Genomic DNA, 18010 nt, shown 5'->3' with positions numbered 1-18010 from the left:
CTTTATCGAATTGTAATACGGAATAATGTGCTTTTGTTTCAGGGATATTCTTGGATGGTGGATATTGCTATGCTTTTTGGTTATAGTGACTATTCCAATACCAGACTTTTTGTCTGCACTCTTCTACACAGCCAACTTTTTCATAATAATGTTTTTTGTACTGATGGCAACGATACGAGAGGTATTCTGCTTCGAACAAGTGAGTATGCTAAATTTATTCAGAACAATAGTAGATGCTATTATTATATTTATACAGAAAGGATATCAGAATTTTTCATAATCCCTAACATTGCAGGTTTCTTACAACGCTTGTACTTTTCACTTTAGTAACTAATTTAATGAATTAGAAAAATTTTGAAACCAAATGAAAGCAGGAGCGTATATTTATTCCCATCACGAATGAATTTTCAAGCTTTAGTATCCTGGCAAATGTTTAATTAATTGTAATGTGTTCCAATGTGACTCAATGGTTACGAAATATAGCAAAGCTGACAAATAATAATTTAATTTAGAAAAAAAGCTATTGGTTTTCAATGAAAAGTACAGCATACGTAGGTTGCCGGTTAACAGGGGCTACTGTAGTGTCCGCACCTCTGCGGTATGTGCAACATTCCATTCGCCTTTTCCGGTGACAATCTGATAATAGAGTGCATTTTCAAATATGCAGCATTGCTTTTCTCACGTTATGGCACTCGTTAGCTTTTCCAATTTCCTAATCCCCATCACGACATTCACTTATATTAAAAATTTAATTTTTGAAATTATCAGTTTAATTTTCATTTTTGTGATTTTGTTTCCAACATCACACCTTGTATCTTTCTCCAAAACTCTTAAATCCATTTCCATTTAGATATTCCAAATTTCTGTATAGAAATTTCTTAATATTGCAGAAAGAACTTTGACCTTTTGCACATAAACTTGTCTATGCTGCACGTTATTTTGTGCAATCCGAACGTTTCGTTTCTGGCTGGTAATTTGTTTGTTTAATGACTTGAGGGTTATTAACATTTTATGTAAATCTTGCTATTGCCACCGCCCAGATTGAAGGTCGGGGGCAACAAAAGGAAATTTAGTGGGACTAGGGCCAGCTAACCATCTTTGGCAATTTTTCCACGATTGATGCAACTCCACATCGATCGCGGATATCCTCATTTCGGATGTAATCAAAACGTGTCACGCCACTAGTCCAATGCAACACCTTCGTCTCTATGACCGCAAGACGGCTTATCGTCTTTCTTTATGTACATATATGTATATGTATCGTTGATATTTACTCCTTGGTGAGGTCGCGTAGACCGCATCTATGCACCATCGTTCGCGTTGAATTGTACTCCACCACGATTTCCTGAGACGCATGTACTCCTTTTCTACTGTTCTGCGTCAAATACCTGGGCGACCCAATTGTAGGCCATTTTGGGAGAGTGGGTTTCACTGCATCGCGTAGCCAGTAATATAATAACCGTCCGATCACAATGCGAACCTTTGTAACAGAATCAGTCTAGGGTACTCCGATGATATGACGCAGACAGATGCAGAAGAAGGCTTGGACTTTTTGTGTACCACTGGAGTTCACTTTTCATGTGATGCTCCCATATAGAAACACAGGAAGAACACTTGCACAGAACAGTGTCAACTTGATCTTCATGTTGAGATAACTACACTCCCAGATTTTAGACTGACTACCCATTGATTTAGATAGGGAGAGTTTACTCATTAGACGAGAACCTTGGCGTTGTTGCAAATTTCGTATTGCAATTTGGTTAGCTTCAGTTCCACTCTACTTGTCTCCCTTTTCAAATCCAAAACTATTTAGCCAATGTCCATGGCTCGGTGAAAGAGCAAACAGATGTTATCAGCGTAGTCGAGGTGTTTGAAGAAAGATGTCATAGTCAATGAAATTGCTGCACGTTCACCAGACAAAGCAGCGCATGTAACAAGAAAAAAATAATATCGGTGACAAGATGCAACCTTAGCGGACACCATGTTCTCTGAGATTTTACTTCTGTGCAGCATGTGACATTTTGCGTCATCAAATCTCGCTCTAACAATAGGTATTAGCTTCACCGGAACGCCAACCTGCGAAGAGTATCACAGACATACTTCCTACTCACACCATCGAAAGTTCGCTCGAAATCCCTGAAGAGCAGCTAAAGCGAAGACCCGTGCACTGTTCCAAAATGATCCGTAGGGTGCTGATCCGGAGCGAAAACCAGCCCGATCTCTGTCGATCAAGCTTTCGGGACGTTATTTAATGCGTTTTCGGATTATTTTAACCATTATCATTGCGGCGGTGGCGAGTACGCAGATACCTCTCAAACTATCACACTCAAAACGGGTACTTTTCTTTGGAATCTTAACGACCATTCCCTTCTTCCACTCTCTGGGAAAATGCTCGGATTTCCAAGATTTCAGCATGAGTCAAAGTAGCAAATCTACAATAACTGCAAGTGCAGCCTAGCGGCTTTACTCCGTTTGAGTGCATTGATGGTCAAAATGATTTCTCTTCTACTTGGAGAAACCGTCCGTATCGGCACGTTGTAGTGACTGGCAATGTCATTCACAAGAGGTAAAACTTCACCTAATGTGATACGGTTAAGAACCATGGTGGGGAGTTTTTTCCCCTCTTCAGTTACTCTTCATCGTGGATGACAAGTCAACCGTTGACGTCCTTTACAGGACCATCGAAAGATTGTCGACCATGCATGCTACGCTATACACTTCCCAAATCATTGTTTTCTGGCCGATATTTTGGATGATGGTGGCTCAATTCTCATCTATATTCTCAGGCGGGTTATTGAGGAGATTTGCCGTCTGATCAGGAAGATAACTCTCCCACTGTCGAGGAACAACTAGATCATACAAGCAATCGATGTTGAGCTTGGGTGGTCGCAGCTTTCCAATCCTGTGAGAAGTGGCGGATGCACAAGCGAAAGTAAGCGAGATGTGGGTTTCTTTCGATGCCGATGCCAGTGCCTCCTTTTTTATACACATCCAGAAGATAACTCCTAAATCTGCTGCTGATCGCAAAGTGATGGATCCGATTGCTCGTGCGGTGTTGGTCAGTTAAAATCCAAATGGCCTTATCGCAGGCTCCATGCGCGAATAATGTGCCACCAATGATGAGACGGTGGAAGTTGCAGAAATCCACGAACCTCCCATTATTATCGTTACGGTCGGCAAGACCGTGTTTCCCCATCACATGTCCGAACTACGTGATTCCGGATGCTGGAGAGTGAAGCCCTACGGCCATAGTAACATCCGGGATGAAGTACCTCGGGAAATCTGGGCATTCTCTACGGACTATACCCCACGTAAACTGAACTTCACGAGAAACTTGGCTTTAGACTTTCCAATCAGGACATAGTGGAAGATAGGCGATGTGCTGCAAGGCTATGCCTCAATATTCTTCAGGGACGCTACTGGCTGGCTTTGAAGACGACTGAACTCCGCCTCCTTGCTCTATCAACATTCACAGTCTTAGGAGTTTGTGGCATCAAAACGCCGTGCTAATTGGGGTCCTCGAAGTTGTCAGAATTCATCTTGGCATTTGGATCAACCATCACTATCAGAATGTCACTTTTAGGAAGCCTTCTCTGATCTGCGTGTAATTGCTCGCAGAAAGTCTCTTTCTCAACTATATTGGAAGTCTCGGTTGGTGCGTAGTGTTGTAAAATTGTGATGATCCTTACCCTGGGCCGGAATATTGCAGTTAGAAATCTGTCAGAAACCGGCTCACAAGTCAAAAGAGTGTGCCTTGCGGTAGTCGTTAGAAGCAATTTGACACGGGATTCGCGTCTGATACCACTTGGCTTTTCAGAGTACATTCCCACAAGAAGGAGAGGAGTACTATCCAGAGTGTCCAATTTATATCGTTGAAATTGCCGCTCAAATTGGAGAAAGCGAAATTTCAGAAGACCTTCGCTACCGTTGCCAAGGAGCGTGCAAACTATCCAGAAACCAATCACAGCCCGTTCTCGAAAGCTAAATGCCTTTGGAATGAGGTCAGTCCACATCGGAAGCTTTGCTGCCGTTAGGGTAGCGATAACATTTCAAAATTTGTAGGTTGCTAGCCCACAAAATTCTATGCTTGTTAGTCGCCTCTTATGGCAAGCAGAGAAGGCTTTGAGGTTATTTTTAAGCCCCAAGTCACACGGATCGCTGTGGGAGTCACATGGTTTTGGAAGTTTTAAAAGGAAAGAAAGTGAAGCGAGATTTTCTATTTGAAATTCGCTCGTGTTATTTGAGCGAGTTCCGGGAAAATATCACTTTCCCGTCGCACTGATATACGAAAGCGCTATCAGAAGATGAGCTCCATTGCCTTATGTTCGGAACGCGAAAAAGTTGACGTTTCTGATGTGTTTAAAGTTTTGTTTCCAGGTTTCGAATAGTGCTGAAAGGGTACCATTTGCCGTTGCCATTCGTCCGAACGTTCGTTAGCAGACAGCCAGAAACCATAGATGGTAAATCAAGTGACATCTTTGGAACAGAGAAGACAGAATCTTCAAGAACAGTTCCCAGCCACATGACGTCAAGAATTTATTCAAGATACTTTACCGATACTCGCTACACCCATTTGCCGCGGATCATAGTCCACATAAGCCGGGCTGACCAGGCAAAACAGATAAGTCTATGGATGAAAATACCAACCATTCCATAGAATATTTTAATGGTGTAAAGTGAAAGAAAAGCAAAAGGAGAATACGCATGCTTGGTGACTAATTGTTTGAAGCAAAAAGGATAATCTAGCGCCAAACAGCGCCAAAGCAGCTTTAAGAATCATTGTATTATTAGTATCATTCTATAGATGCTACTGTTATCCTTGCAAACCAAACCTAGCGCTCTGGGTGAGGCATGTTCAAACTTCTATCGTTTTTCTTTTATGATATTCTAGTTATCACAATGCCGATGCCAGAGTTTATCTAATACTAGCACTAAGTGCCAAGCATTTAGGTTTGGACGATCCTGTTTTTTTTCCTTCCTGTTTCTAAAAACTCCTTCGTACTTTCTGCAAAGATATCGCTTTTGTGATTGAATCGTCCTGATTACGTCCTCCTTGGTGGTAGTCTCATCGATATTTCTGCATTTGATGGTAATTCGGTAAGTTATTGTTCCAACAATTGCAAATGCAAATGCAAATATATATATCTTCTGAACTCAGCTCATGTTTCCCTTGTTTCACTGAGTTAAAGTAACTGGCATTCAGCTTTTTGCTTTTATAAAAACAGTATCGGGCCTCGGTTTTTTGCTTTTCGAAGTATGCTTCCTTTTCACCTCGAAGATTTTCAATCCCGGGTTGTCTTATGGGCAGTCATTTTTCATTCTTACGAATCATTTCCTGGGTCTTCGTGTCGGACCAATGTCCTCAGCATCTTGAGCACGCATTTGCGGACGATCGGCTAGATCGTAAAAATTGTCGGCATGTTTGGGGGCACAGCATGTGACCGCTTGAATGCAACACTGCATGAAATCCGCAGTTGGTGCCTCCATAATGGGCTGACAGTGAATGATAGTAAGATTGGTCTTGTTATGTTCAGTAGGAACGTAAGTTGGGTAGCTACACGACATCCACTTTAGCAAGGGATGGTACAGACAGTCATGTATTTAGGAGTACATCTAGACTTCAAGCTAATGTTGGAGCACCAAATCCAGGAATACATAGTATCAGTAATCTTATAGATTGTTCTGGTGCCGAAGGATTGCGATAAGTAAGACCAGGTGACTTTCACCGTAACGGATTCATTGGGTGCATACATCCCTAATAAATCCCATTTTGAGGTATTCATGTATCGTCTGGTATACGAGACTGAACTTTGCGAACAGCAAGAAGCAGCTGGCGCAGATAGGCTCGGTTACCTGAGTATTACTGAAGTAATGAGCATTACACTGACTGTGGCATTTCATCTGGAAATTCTTTGATAAACATCTGGTGGCTCTGATGCCGGCCAATGATATGGATTCCAGATTCGTCTTTGAAAAGACATAGTCTGTTGTAATCATGGAGAGAGAAGTTTGTTTCATAAATGACAACGAGTCTTTTCAGATTACAGTCTTAATAATCTTCACCGATGGGTCAGTCATGGAAGACGAATCAAGCGCGGGGTATTCTCAGGTAATCCGATTACGGAACTGCCCTGACGCGGGAAAATGACGGCTATATTTCAGGCGGAGGTATATGCCATTTCATTGGCAGCAAAGGAATGCTTCCGACAAAAATGGAGGGGTCGTACTATTCGAATCTGTTCCGACAGTCGGGCAACGTTATCAGCACTAAACAGCAAGATCATATCAAGCAAGTTGGTGTTAAGTTCCCACCAGTTTCTGCTGATACTTGTTTGACCAAACGAAGTGTTGCCGCTGTGGTTGCTAGGGTACTTAAATATCGTTGGTAACGAAGAAGCTGAGAGGTCTGAATCAACAATGGTGGAGGAAAAAGTATTTGGCATCCAACCATCCACTGTCAAGTCTATTCTGAAGAGTGAAATTGCAAGGATTCACGCAGCCGAATGGAGAAACTTGAACTCTCAGGCAGGCGAAAATCTTTGTCAAAGGAACCCCCCCCCCTCTCTTCGTAACGGCAAGTTTCTGGGGTGAAAGAGGTCCTTTAAGAAGATGGGAGAGTCGGTGGTAGTTGTATGGTGCTGCACATCCTACTTCACCGGCTTACAGAAACTACTTTCCGTAGTGATGTTGCGAAACTTTCGGTGGAGTGCGCGAATGCGATGGTCGGCAACGTCCTCGAAAATTATTGAGAAAGTGTCATCTCGGTAGGTAGAAATCTTCCCTATCAAGGTCTTGTTCTGCATGTTAACCAGCAGCCCATAGTGACACAGGAAGTCGGTGCCTAATGTGGGGATGCTAATGTCTGCCAACATAAAACGCCACGAAAACGTTCAGCGCAGCCCGAGACTCACGTGACCTGGCTATAATCATAGGTGCTGATGCGGGAAGAGTTTGCGGCCGCCAAACGCAAGTTTTGCGAATAAGGGTGTTCGGACGGAGTACAGTGAAAACCGACACCTCAGCGCCCGTGTCGGCTAAGAAGCAAAGTCTGCTTGGGGGAGTGGAATATTCTAAGGCAACGTGATACTACGTTTCGGGTAGCCGTCGCCGAGATACCCAGCGAATCTAGTTTTTTGTTGATTGCGATCGAGATCTACCTCACGAACGCAAAGTACCAACTGTCGTATCGAGCTTGGTAACCGCGTCGGCCAATGTTGTCACCATCGATTTCAAGTTATTAAGTCGAGTCGAGTCATGGGAAAGTTCCACGACCACGGGGTGTGTGTACACCTCGTGTATCTTGTTCGCTGTTGCGGACAACACCTCTAGCGATCCCGAGTCCCCGCAGGACAAAATGGCGCGGGTGCTCCCCGAGAGTAGTTGAAGCAGCTCCGAGCCAACCTTATCAACACCCAATTGCCTCATTTCACGAGGCAACTGGCTGGAGGTACAATCATCTAGCGACAGTTCATTCAGTGAGTGATTGAGCCTTGCCTCATCAGTTACCGAAAGGCTTAATATCAGCTTTAGAAGGATGTATGAGCACTCATCAAGCACGTCAGAGACTAGGCCGATGGTCTCTTCGTCGAGACCGACTAAGGCGTGGTTAAACTGCGTAGCGTCCGTTGTAACGCCGCCAGCGCAAATTGCGCCCCAACTGACGGACCACGCACCCGGATTCCGTCGTCAAAATGGAGGCACCCTAACATCGATCGCCGCCAGTGTTGGTATCGCTCCCTGCGCGGATATTTCTTCGCGTGACATACTTCAAATCGATTCAGGGGGGATGCTGAAATAAAGAGGATGAGGCGGCAGAACACCGCTGTGGTTCCCAAAGAATTTGCCTCCACCGGCCCAGCAAACTCCGCAGTCAAACATGCCTTCTAGGAGGCTTCAGTGCTTGGATCTTATTATCCAATCTTATTTTCACGAACTGGTTTTTATGTACATCGCTAAGGAAAGGTCGAGTCATAAGAATGAGTTTGATTAAGTATAATGTTAGAGGTAAGACACATATATCCTGCTAATCTAACTTTATATAATGAAACTCATCACACGACGTCCGTGCAAACATACTATGCGCAGGGCCGTAAAGCGAAAATCCGGGCGAGAAAGCTATGCGCAAAAACGGGACCTGGGGTGAAAATAATGCAAGTCTGTGATGAAAATTATGTAGGTCCGTTTATTATTCCTTCTATTCATGGAAATTTCATGTCTAGAAACCGTTGGACCTCGGGGAGCTCTCCCCCTGTTCACCCCCTCTCGTTGGGCCTGACTATATACCTGTTTGACTAAGCCATCAAAATCGCACTTATTCGAATGAATATTTTGGCTGTTTATATATCAATTGACTTGCTGCCAGCAATTCAAAAAAATCAGAAATAAATAAAAAAATGTGAAGTTTAATTTCCTTCGCAGGAAGAAGTGATGACGCTATTTTATTCATGACTGGAATTATCTAGGTTGCAATGAATTAAAAGATCGATTCAAATTTTACCGACTTTACGTTATTGAAAGGTCAAAGTTCAATTCAGTTCCATTCGACATAAACGCATTATTTGTCGGGATTCAAATAATAGATCTCTAAATATCTTTTCCGTAACGAAATATTGTATAAGATTGTGAGGACACCTACAACTACATTCATATTTTGAAATATCCAATTTTTCAAGTGAAGAAACTCGCTTACATTTCCAATTAAATCATAAAAATCTTTTGATTCTTGTATTCAGCTTTCATCATGGAAATATCTTCTTGCAAGCGTTTAAGTAAGTTATCTCAATTTCTTACGTCCATCTTATCCGTCATTTCCTTTAATCCTGCAATTCAGGGAATGTGTGTGTAGCAAACTTGTAGGAGCAATTACAAGCGACAGATTATTTGGTATTCACGTTTCGTCGCACGCCTGAGTTCCTTTTGATAAGTTGGATCCCACTCATATATTAAAGTGACGAGAAACGGTCAGCCATTATCCCTTTTAAAGGGATTTCCGTACCACACGTCGCTCTCTCAATATCACCGGCGACAGGAGCAGCGTAAACAAATAGACGTAGCATGTACGTAGACACAAGGGTGGAAATCATCCCATTAAGTGTGGCACGTAAACCCATTAAAGCTCGGTTAGTTCGAAATTTATTAAGGCAACAAAACATTGATCCTACGATAATAGTTGAATTACACGTATGCGACATTTTTGTCCCCCTGCCGGCAATTTTTGCTCTAAGTATAGACAGGGACTCTCTGTAAATGGGATATTGTTGAGTCGATTAAGGACACCCATGTTCACTAGTATTTCACTTATTGTTGATTGCAGTTCCTCGATTTCATGTACATAATAGGAATTACTAGCGTCAGTAGCGAAGCCAATGCTACATGGACAGAAAATCATGCAGAAATGGAAACATACAAACAGGACGAGGCTTGTATTGGAAGATAACCTAATTGGTTCATGATTATTCTATGAGAATCAATTAATGGTGAACGTAATCAATCATGCAAAGGGAGAGGGGAAACCACTGTTACTACTAGTTACCAAAGCTGGTAAACTACGGCGACAACACGATTCCTATCGCTATAAATCAACAGAACTTTTATTTCCTGAAGGAAACATTCCGTCGGACTGAAAAGGCGAATACACTTTTTGTTTATACTCTCTTATGAGAAAACTGATAACACTTGACTGCGTTATGGTCGCGTGCCCAAAATTTTATTCGTTTTCAAGGTGAGCAAATTCTTTTTCAATAATGCCAAGCATAAAATCAATTAAGGATGTACTATATATATGCCTATGACTTTCTTGAAGAAAGCAAAAAATAGCCATATTGCTGCTAGTCTTTCGTCGGCAAACTCCTCTTCTTTGTAGGCTCAGGATCCTAATCTCACTATTGTTAATTGTTTCTGGGCGTACAAAAGCTCATAGAGGGACCCAATTTGTAAACTGCATTCCTCTTTACTTTAGTGTAAACTATTTCGGATAGTTGTATCTAAAGTAGATACAATAAATTTGTGAGAAATGAACTTTAATAAGTGTAACCTTTCTCGATTGAGAAATGTGTTGCAAATTTTTAACAAATCTCAGAAAACTATATTGGCGAACATCAAGTTCTAAGGAGACCTCAGACTATTATTTCAGCTTTTTTGTGAGTAGAGCCATGCTTCATGTACCTTAGAACTTATAACCTGAAGGAACGTAGTCAAAAATCTGCAAAAATCATGAAGCTGCGATATCCATTCAAATGAAGTTAATAATAGTGTATTACTGTGTTTGTGGGGTAGTAATTTTTCTCCGCAGGTGTCAGACCAGAACTCTCCAGACAAATCTTAACAGCACTGATTGTTTCGCAGCAGTATAACTCAGCATCTTCGAGATCCTTTGCGACTACAACCAGCGCTATATCGCTATTAAGAACAGCGTTATACATGAAGTTTCACAGCAGTGGGCCCAGTATAGAGCCCTGTGAGACACCTGCAGAGACAACGTACTCCTGGGGCCCGTAATCAGTGTCATACCAAAGGCTTCGTTTTTGTAAATAGCTGTTGATAATAGCTGCGTGATAGGCGGGAATACCAATCTCCGTCAAGTTACGTTCCAATTGGCTGAATTGAATGCATTTCTAACGTCCAGGGTCATCACCACATAATATATGCCAGTACTCCCCTTTTCATCAATTGCATCTTCGTTCAAGTCAGTAATCATTTTGATGGCATCAATGGCTGATCTGGTTTTACGAACTCACACAATTTATTGTAGATTACTCTCTTCAGCATTTTCCTTGCAGTGTCCAAAAGGCATATAGGTCTTTGGGAGGTTGGCTTATCTGGATGCTTACCAGTCTTAGGTAGTATTACTAACTTCTGCCGCTCCAATAATGCTGGAAATATCTCCTCGGACATATACGCTTCGAACAACTCAGCGAACATGAGCGATCTGGATTTCACGGTAAGCTTAAGGGGCGCTCCGTCCTCCGGATTTGTGTCCGCTTCTCTTGCACCCTCTGATTCCCTCTTTTGGCTCGGTGACAGACTGGCCAGTTCAGTATTCCACCAGCAGATTGCTATTCAACTTAGGAACGAGCACCTCCTACGCTTCTAGTTACATGCTTCGGTGATGGATTTGACTATGTGGACAGCTCTTCCCATCGGGCACTTGCTTTGTTAGGTTGGTCACACCTCCATGAAGATCTGCTCATCCAGAGGTGGTGGTGGAGCATAACAGCTGTATACATATACCCCATTTATTTTCGCCACAGAAAGCCACTGGCTATCTGATTCCCAGCACATTGTACGGCTTGTCGACTGTATGCCCATCAACCGAATTTCGCTGCCGTGACGGAATCTATAGGGTTCACTAATGATGCCAATTTCCACCTCGGATTCGAAGGTGGTCTGCTCGGGTAAATCCTGAGTGACCCCGCAATGATTGCAATTTATTTGAATAAACATCATTTCCTCATTGAAGCTCAACTATTTTTGCATAAAGTTGTGTGAAGGGTAATTCCCCCGGAGCAGGGCTCTGCTCCCCTTGAGTCCTAACCGGATTACTGTTCTTAGATAGTTATTCACACTTAGCATTCAGTGATCTTCCTTCCACTTTATTTTTAATGATATTTGGTACGAGCTTTTTCTGAATGGGTCTTTTTCCTGGTCCTGGATAGCCTCTTGCTGACGCTTGAAAACGTGCGGTTGGTGTTGTTACCTGTTTTGTCATCCAGCAATCTGCTTTCAACTCATCTTTCTCCGATTTTATAACTGGTATTCTCGGCAGGGTGGTACTTCGTTTGAATATCTTCTTTTCCAAATCTAAAACACGTGTATCATTAAATGCTGCGGTGCCCAAGTTATCCACTATCGACGCACTGCAGTCGAGGGATATTGACAACCGGGAGCACGCTTGATCACTCACAAAAGCCGCCGATTTTCCGAGCCCCTGCACAGTAAGTTTCCTGCTTCTCCTCCTCTTCCATAGTGCTTTTATGTTTTGGGTGTCCTTCCCATAGCCATTTTGGTCCGCCCACCAGAGATGAGCAAACACTAGCTCATCCAAAATCAGCAAAAAAAGTGCATGGACACTGTCTGTTTGTCAAGCCTTATATCTCAGAAACAGTTAACCCTATTGATTCGAAATTTGGTAGAAGGGTCAGACCTCTGAATCTCATTGCATGCAATGAGTAACATAGTTCCAAAGAGGTAGTACATTTTTTTTCACCGAATGTAGTTATGTGGTGTCAAATTAAAGGTCTCGATTAGTACTTTCTGAAACCGATATTAGGAGGAGAGTGCGGGAGTCCGAAAAGGGTCAGCTACTTCAAGGATCGTTCTCAGAAACTACTCAACCCAAATATCTGAAAAGAAATGCAGTGGTCCATGCACATTGTGTCTAGACCTCCAAATACTTTCCATGCCGGTAGCGGTTTAAATAAAGTTAATAATGTTATATTACCTTATTTATTATAAGTATGTTTTCCGAATATTGCCTTGGAATCCCCCAAAGGTTTATTCTAGAACCTATAGAGCATAATATTGCCAATCGTCGAATGGTTGCATAAACATTACGAGCAAGACTTGTTTTAGGTTCCTTTTCTTTTGGGATTTTTGCTGCATGTAGGCTAATAAAAATCGGTTCATTGTCTTTTTGTACGTATGACTTGGGCGAAATTCTAAATTTATTAGCCTGGACACGCCTGTGAATTTTACACATTAAAACCCTCATCTGCCCTGTGGAACGACCATAAAGTATTACATCGCACTGAGCTCACTTTATCTTGTCGGCGCCTTCGTGATCTTTTTCGTCATTGACAGTTTACCCGAGATTGACACGACCACCGAGTTGATAGTATCCCCTCATAGGATCCTAGCACTTGACTATATTTTCCGGTATCACTGCCTAATTTTACGGTATTACTGCTTCATGTTTAATTTCCTCTAGGTTTCTCTTCTTATTTTTATTTTTAAAATCATTTTTATTTTTAAGAAATAGGTAACAATAGTAACAATAGATTGGAAAAATGAACAATAAAAAAACAATCTTTTAAAATAACAAAAAATAACTTAAATCTAATGGCCACTGTGGGCTCTCAAAATTTTTGAATAACGATTTACAGACAGAGAAGAGAAACAGTAAGAAATGAAAATCTAATTTTACAATAAGTTGTCGGGAAATGGTCAAAAACCCGACAGAATTCACTTGGCCTTAGTGGCAAATAAAGAAATATAAAAAGTAATAATAAATATTTGATCGCTTCAAAAGATACTTTTAACTTAAATTATTGTTCTTAAAACTATTATAATTATATTACACATTTTTTCTATTACACATTTTTTCTTTTTTTTTACAATAACATACAAGAAAAACAAAGAATAATAACGTATATATTTATAAGTTACAACTGGAGACAAAATCAGCACCCGTTCAATGTATACATATTTACAAAGCCCCACCAAGAAACAAATGGCAGGATTGAGCACGGCCACCGCTAACCGGCATCCCGCAGCCACCAGTACCAAGATTTCTCTTTTTCATCCCGTTTAATGTCAATTGCTCTCGCTCTGGAGTATCTCCAATCGAATCCCGGAGCCCCCACTGTCAAATTCGGGGGGTATTCTATCCTTTTGTCCGTGGCCCGCCTATGTATATGATACATAACCGGATCACCGGCAGAATCAAGAATTAGACCATTCCTGTCAAGATACACGAACGCTTCGGGAGGGATGAAGCCTGTCGTGAGAGTTTTCTCGAAATACCCATCATTTGGGTAGAACGGCTGCGAAACCCAAGGGTTCTCACCATACGAAGCAGATCGCACTATATGATTCCGAATCAATCTGACGATAACTGTATCGATTCTTGGCACAGCAGCAGCTGCATACATCACATCATTAGTTACATAGTGCTCATAGTTTGACGAAGCAGTCCTATTAAGCCCCGTGCATGCACGCAGACATTTCCTTTCAAAGATCCTTATTTTCTCCATTTGGCTAGCACTCAAATTAAACCAGATAGCACACCCGTAGGTAAGCACCGGTCTAACCAAAGTAAGATAGCAAATAATCTTAACCTTCCGGCTAAGATGTGCAGCATAAAAGAGTCTTCGAAGAGACATGAATGCCTTGCGAGCGCTTTCTAGCGCGACTTTAACGTGCTCGTTAAATTGGAGACGTTCGTCAAGACGCACACCCAGGTATCTAACGCACTTCTTATGAGGAATGCGCTCTGAACTATCCTCGTTCGCGACAATGTGGAAATCTCTCCAATTCCTTTTCAAGTTCCTACTGGCATACGCCAAGGAATTTCGAAACAGAATCGTTTCACACTTTTGCACATTGATTTTCATCCGCCAACTGTTCGTGAAGAACTTAATATCATTGAACATCTTCTGAAGTTCAACTTGCACCTCAGTTACCTTCTTGTGCGCCGTGTAGGCTATCAGATCGTCAGCAAAGGCAACCAACGACCTTTTAGGAGATTTATTAAAATCGAAAGAATTGAGCAATTCGCCGGCAAATACCGCAAAAAGTGTAGGCGCAGTCACTATCCCTTGCTGTAATCCATTCAGAACATGAAATTCTCTGTTAGTAGTGAGATTTCCGTCCGTAATAACAAAGCACTTGCCATACAGCATACTACACATCATCGCTACGAGGTGACTGGGAAACTCATTCTTCAAGAGCCTGAAAATCAGTCCATCCAACCAGACGGTATCAAAGGCTTTCTCCATGTCTATAAGGCAAGCGCCTACGCACTCACCATTGTTAATCCGCCAGCAAATATCAGACGTTACCTTCGTTATTGCATGTATTGTCGAGTGTCCAGATCGAAATCCGAATTGGGCGTTCGGCAATAATTCCTTCTTCTTGATATGCCCGTTCAAGGCTTTCAATACCAAAACCTCAAACACCTTGCTGATGTTAGGCAGCAAACTGATTGGGCGGTAGCTTTGAGGGCTGGATGAATCCTTCCCTCTCTTTAAAATCGGGAATACTCGGGCTTTCTTCCATTGTCCTGGAAAGAAGGAATTGTTCAATAAATTATTGAACAAAATGCAATAATTACGAATGGCAATGTCTGGTAAATGCCTGAGGACCACGTTGGGAATGCCATCCATACCGGATGATCTCTTATTGTTTACTCTTCTGAATATGGAAGTTAACTCAACACATGAGACAAAGTAATCAAGCAGATTATCACTCGGTATGAGATCAGCCTGCAAGGCAGAGCTAAATTGGAGAACTGTGGTGCCGTTCAGGCTATATTTGAAATTGTGGACATCTCGTTCTACAATTTCCGAAAGTCGCGTTGGCTCTAAGTCCGTTCTGGGCCGATGCACCGATTCAAAGTGCTCCCCTATAAGTTCGAGTTTCAGAGCATCATCCATCACGATGTAATTGCCTTGCGCATCAGCAGTTACACTATTCGTGTCTATACCTGAGTCAATAAGGTGTTGTATCTCGCTGCCACCGACTTTAATTCTCGGCACAGTTATTCGTGACTTCTTCCGGAATAACGTATTTATCTTAGTAAACATGGAATCTGGATCGCTTGGTGAAATACCCTTTAACTTCTCCCGCCACTGGGAGTTCACTTCATTTACGTAATGTTGACGGATAAGATCCCGCGCGATCTTTAGAAGTGATTTGAACTCAACCAATATGGGATGATGATAGTCCCCATATCTCCGATAGATTTTGTTGACGCGAGTGAGCAGAAGGCTTTTCACTTTTTTCAAACGTTTTATGGCTGCAGTTTCATATCCTTCCATATTATTGCGAAGTTTAATTTTAGGGACGACTTGTTCAATTGTTTCAAGCGTCAAGTTCTCCAGCTTGAGAAGATACTGAAGTATTTCCTCGTTGCTCAAGTTCCTGTCACCTGGTGCAATTGTACTATCGTTTTCCCCATCAAGAGGTGGGCATTCCTCTCGATATCCCCGAATAAACCTCTCTTGGAATTTCTTCCAATTTGTTTGGTTAAAGTTCAGCCTGTGGACGCCACTGTCCATCGGCAGAAGGCGAACTCTTCGTCCATCAAACAGAACTTCAATAAGAATAGCGTTATGATCGCTATCGTAAGGAAGAGTCTGTAGTTTCCGTTGAGGATTCTTAAAATTAAAGTTCAAGCGCGCGTCAGCAATGCACAAATCCAGATAGGAATTTGCCCTGGGCCAGGATGGACTCTCTGACCCATATAATTCGCATTTATACTCTATCTGGTATTGCTCTATCCAAGATTTGAGGAATACCCCTCTGGGATTGTTTGTGGCGTTTAGCCACGAGGTATGCTTAGCATTCAAGTCGCCAGCTATAATATAGTAATTATGCAGCCTATTCAGTTCGAGTATCGTAAACAGAGAATGGAATTCCTCCCTGAACTTGGCTCGGTTGTTTCCCACTGCATAGACTGACAGAATGTATAAATTCCCTCCTCTAGGCAGTGAAAAAAGAATACATGAGACTTCGATACACTCAAAGGTTTCAAATTCAGGCCTATTAATATGCCTGAAACGATAATGGCGACCCACAAGTATTCCGGTACCACCTCCCCCATCACAATTTCGTCTATCGTTCCTCACGAATTCAAAATCCTTGAATGTTATCGAATGCCTCGGATTGAGGTGGGTTTCTGAAATCAAGACTATGTCAGGCTGTTGTCTGGCAACGAAATCAAGGAGCTCCGCTCTTCGATGGATTCCTACGATGGAATTCACATTAATCGCGATGATCCGGAGACCATCCAGTGGTACCGCTGTGACTGCAGACCTAGCAGCGGGCATGCTGTTTGTGTAAATATTCTGTTATGCTATTTATTTTTGTATTGTGTACGTGTAGCGTATGCTGCATGTTTTCACACATGGTTAGTATTTTATTGAGGATAGTGTTCATCCCGCCACTTGCATCTTGTTGGGGCTTCTTAGCTCCCCCTTGTCGAACTACTTCTGCAAATGGGATCCCCGAGACGATTGGTGCCGAAGGGACGGTACCATCCAACGCCGCTGACACCTTCGTTTTTTGGGCCGATCTCGGTGCTTGCTGCCTTGTGACCTTAACATTGCGGTATGCAGGACATCCACGGTACGAAGCCGGATGCCCTCCGCTTCCGCAGTTAACACAGAAAGTTTTTTCCTTGCCATCTGCTTCAGTCAGCGAACATTCAGCTGCGGTATGGTCTTTCCCGCACTTTACACATCGTAAGGTCATTTGACAGTTCACTGCCGAGTGACCATAGCGCTGGCATCTTCGACACTGGACTATTTCGCCCCTTAGCAGGCGCTCAAAACGAATGGCCTGGTAATTAAGCGACCTGATGCCGATCAGATCGCTTCCCCGGCTCTCCGGGCTTATCTGCACGAGGAAGTGCGGCAGGATTTGTTTTTCCAAAACGGACCTCCTCGTACTAAACCGTGACACTGAGAGGAACTTAACCTCAGTTCCCGTCTCCCGGAGCATTTTGAGCACCTCATCGGGCTCCTCCTCCGCATCCAAGCCTTTCAGAAGGAAGGTTTGCACCTTCTCTTCCTTCGGAGTGTAGGTGAAGTGAGGAGCCTTCACTCGCTCGAGGACCTCCCGTGCTTTTTTGTAATCTGCAATTTTATTGCATTTGACTTGGGCTCTCTCGGCCCCCGTCTTTTTAATAACAAAATTTGAGAGCCCCGCGCTCCTATTAAGTAGAGTGGCTAAATCTCTACCACCTAATTTATAAACATTAATGGGGGGCACCCTTTCCCCCTTTTCTTTATTTCGGGTGCTAATTGTATCCCCAGTCGGACCATTTTTTAAATTTTCACTCGTACTTGCATTATTTTTTAAATTTTCACTCGTACTTGCATTACTTTTAACATTATTTAATATTTTTTCTTGAGTTTTGTTTTTTTTCTCTTCTCGTCTATTAATATTGGACTGCGAATAAATACGCGCGGTGGGCCCTTTGGGAGTTTGGGCAACTGAGTGAATTGTCCAATTTAAACCCATAGAGGTATTAGCGGTATCCTCTATGCCCCATGGAAAACTGGGTGATATT

General features: G+C 42.5%; 1 protein-coding gene across 1 annotated transcript in view; it reads left to right on the top strand.

The window, feature by feature from the left end:
- The window catches only part of LOC119652956 (adenylate cyclase type 3), a 327645-nt gene that overhangs the window by 94845 nt on the left and 214790 nt on the right, over positions 1 to 18010 (top strand). Inside the window, exon 4 of the mRNA XM_038057352.1 lies at positions 43 to 199. Within this exon, the coding sequence (XP_037913280.1) occupies positions 43 to 199 (157 nt within the window). The remainder of the gene's footprint in view (positions 1 to 42; positions 200 to 18010) is intronic.

This window comes from Hermetia illucens, chromosome 3, assembly GCF_905115235.1.
Source record: "Hermetia illucens chromosome 3, iHerIll2.2.curated.20191125, whole genome shotgun sequence".
NCBI lineage: Eukaryota > Metazoa > Arthropoda > Insecta > Diptera > Stratiomyidae > Hermetia > Hermetia illucens.
The sequence above is the reverse complement of the archived record's forward strand: the minus strand, read 5'-3'. Positions and strand labels throughout refer to the sequence as shown.